The 1,394-nt window shown below is 39.7% G+C and overlaps 1 protein-coding gene across 1 annotated transcript in view; it reads right to left on the minus strand.

Moving 5' to 3' along the window:
- LOC144459727 (uncharacterized) overlaps positions 1-723 on the minus strand; it is a 6,512-nt gene extending 5,789 nt beyond the window's left edge. The window contains exon 1 of the mRNA XM_078164293.1: positions 573-723. Coding sequence (XP_078020419.1) covers positions 573-665 — 93 coding nt within the window. The 5' untranslated portion in view covers positions 666-723. The remainder of the gene's footprint in view (positions 1-572) is intronic.
- Positions 724-1,394: the final 671 nt, after the last annotated feature.

Raw genomic sequence — 1,394 nt, forward strand, 5'->3', positions numbered from 1 at the left:
ATGTTTTGAAATGCAAAATGCAAATCTGATTTTCAAAAGTAAGAATAATCCATAACGGGAACATTTTAATGAATAAATGTTTCCATTATCTTAAATGGCCAATTTCACCAAAAGACGTTCACTTTAGAATTGTAAACAATAATGAACTGAAGAATTATTTATCGTCCATTAAGATATGATTTAAAAATAATCAGTCCCTTAAAGACCTGTATGAAGTCATGTTTAAGTCTCTTACATTTTCATTTCATCCTTGCTGCTGTTCATTTTCTTTAAATCTCCAACGAGCCTATTGTTTCTTCTGCGAACTCTCGCGAGAACACGCGACGCACTGCGCGGGAAAATACCCTGCAACACAGACCGTCTCAAGTGTTTCTTTACTCTGAGTGAGTTAAAGATGAAAACAGGAAACACGGAGACATAAAAACCTTTTTGCTTTGTTACATTTCCTTTCTCCAGATGTGATGTGGAACCAGAGAATGAGCGGATGATCCACGGAGCCTCGAGACTCTTCCTCGTGTCTTTAGTGTGGCTGCTGTCAAGCCCTTTTTATCCATGACGTCATCAACACTCACCTCAACATCGCTGCTATCAGAGGACGAGCCTGCTGCTTGTCTTCTCCGGACCTTGTTGCTCCGGTGCTCCGGGTTCTGCTTGTCCTCCTCCATTCCGCTCCTCTACTGCTCCTCCTGCTCCTCCTGCTCCTCCTCTCTCATGGACTCTGATGTCCTGGGCTGAGTCTTAAGAAGCCTTCCTGTTATAAGCCCCGCCCCTCTTAGTTACTGTTGCTAAGCAAGAAGATTTCCCGCCAGGAAGTAATGAGTTCTTTTCAAGTTGCTTGAATAGAAAAGTTGAATGGGGGATCTATAGAACTTTAGGGACTGTTCTTTATTTATCAGAGGAAGGGGTGACTGGGTGCAACTTTGTTTTTTACCCTCCCTGAAGCTCCAAATATTTTTCCTCGAGCCTCCCTGAGTTACTGGGGGAAAATCCACCAACCTCCCTCCACCATATAATAGATTTTTATAACTTAGCTTTTGATGTCTGAAAGTTAAAAGTTGAAGACAGAAACCTGGAGTTGAAAAAAAAGCCTCAGTTTAATTAACAGTTCGTACAAACAGTTTATTCAATATCACTATTTCAAGCTCACATTTATTTATTTAAATGTTTTTACAGAAGCATTTGTCACACGTGATGCGTCCAATTACAGTCGGAAATTTGAAAATCTAACAATGATTTCTGTTTTTACAGTTTCTGGCTGATAAATGGTGTCATTCTGGTGAATACTGTGTTTTTGATTTTGTTTTGCTTTCAGAAAACTTTGTTTTCTTTACTACACTATCACATTTTTTGGCACCCTGTACCATGTCATTTTTGGGCATACTACACTGTGACTT

The sequence above is a fragment of the Epinephelus lanceolatus genome, chromosome 22 (assembly GCF_041903045.1).
Source record: "Epinephelus lanceolatus isolate andai-2023 chromosome 22, ASM4190304v1, whole genome shotgun sequence".
In the NCBI taxonomy this organism is placed as follows: domain Eukaryota; kingdom Metazoa; phylum Chordata; class Actinopteri; order Perciformes; family Serranidae; genus Epinephelus; species Epinephelus lanceolatus.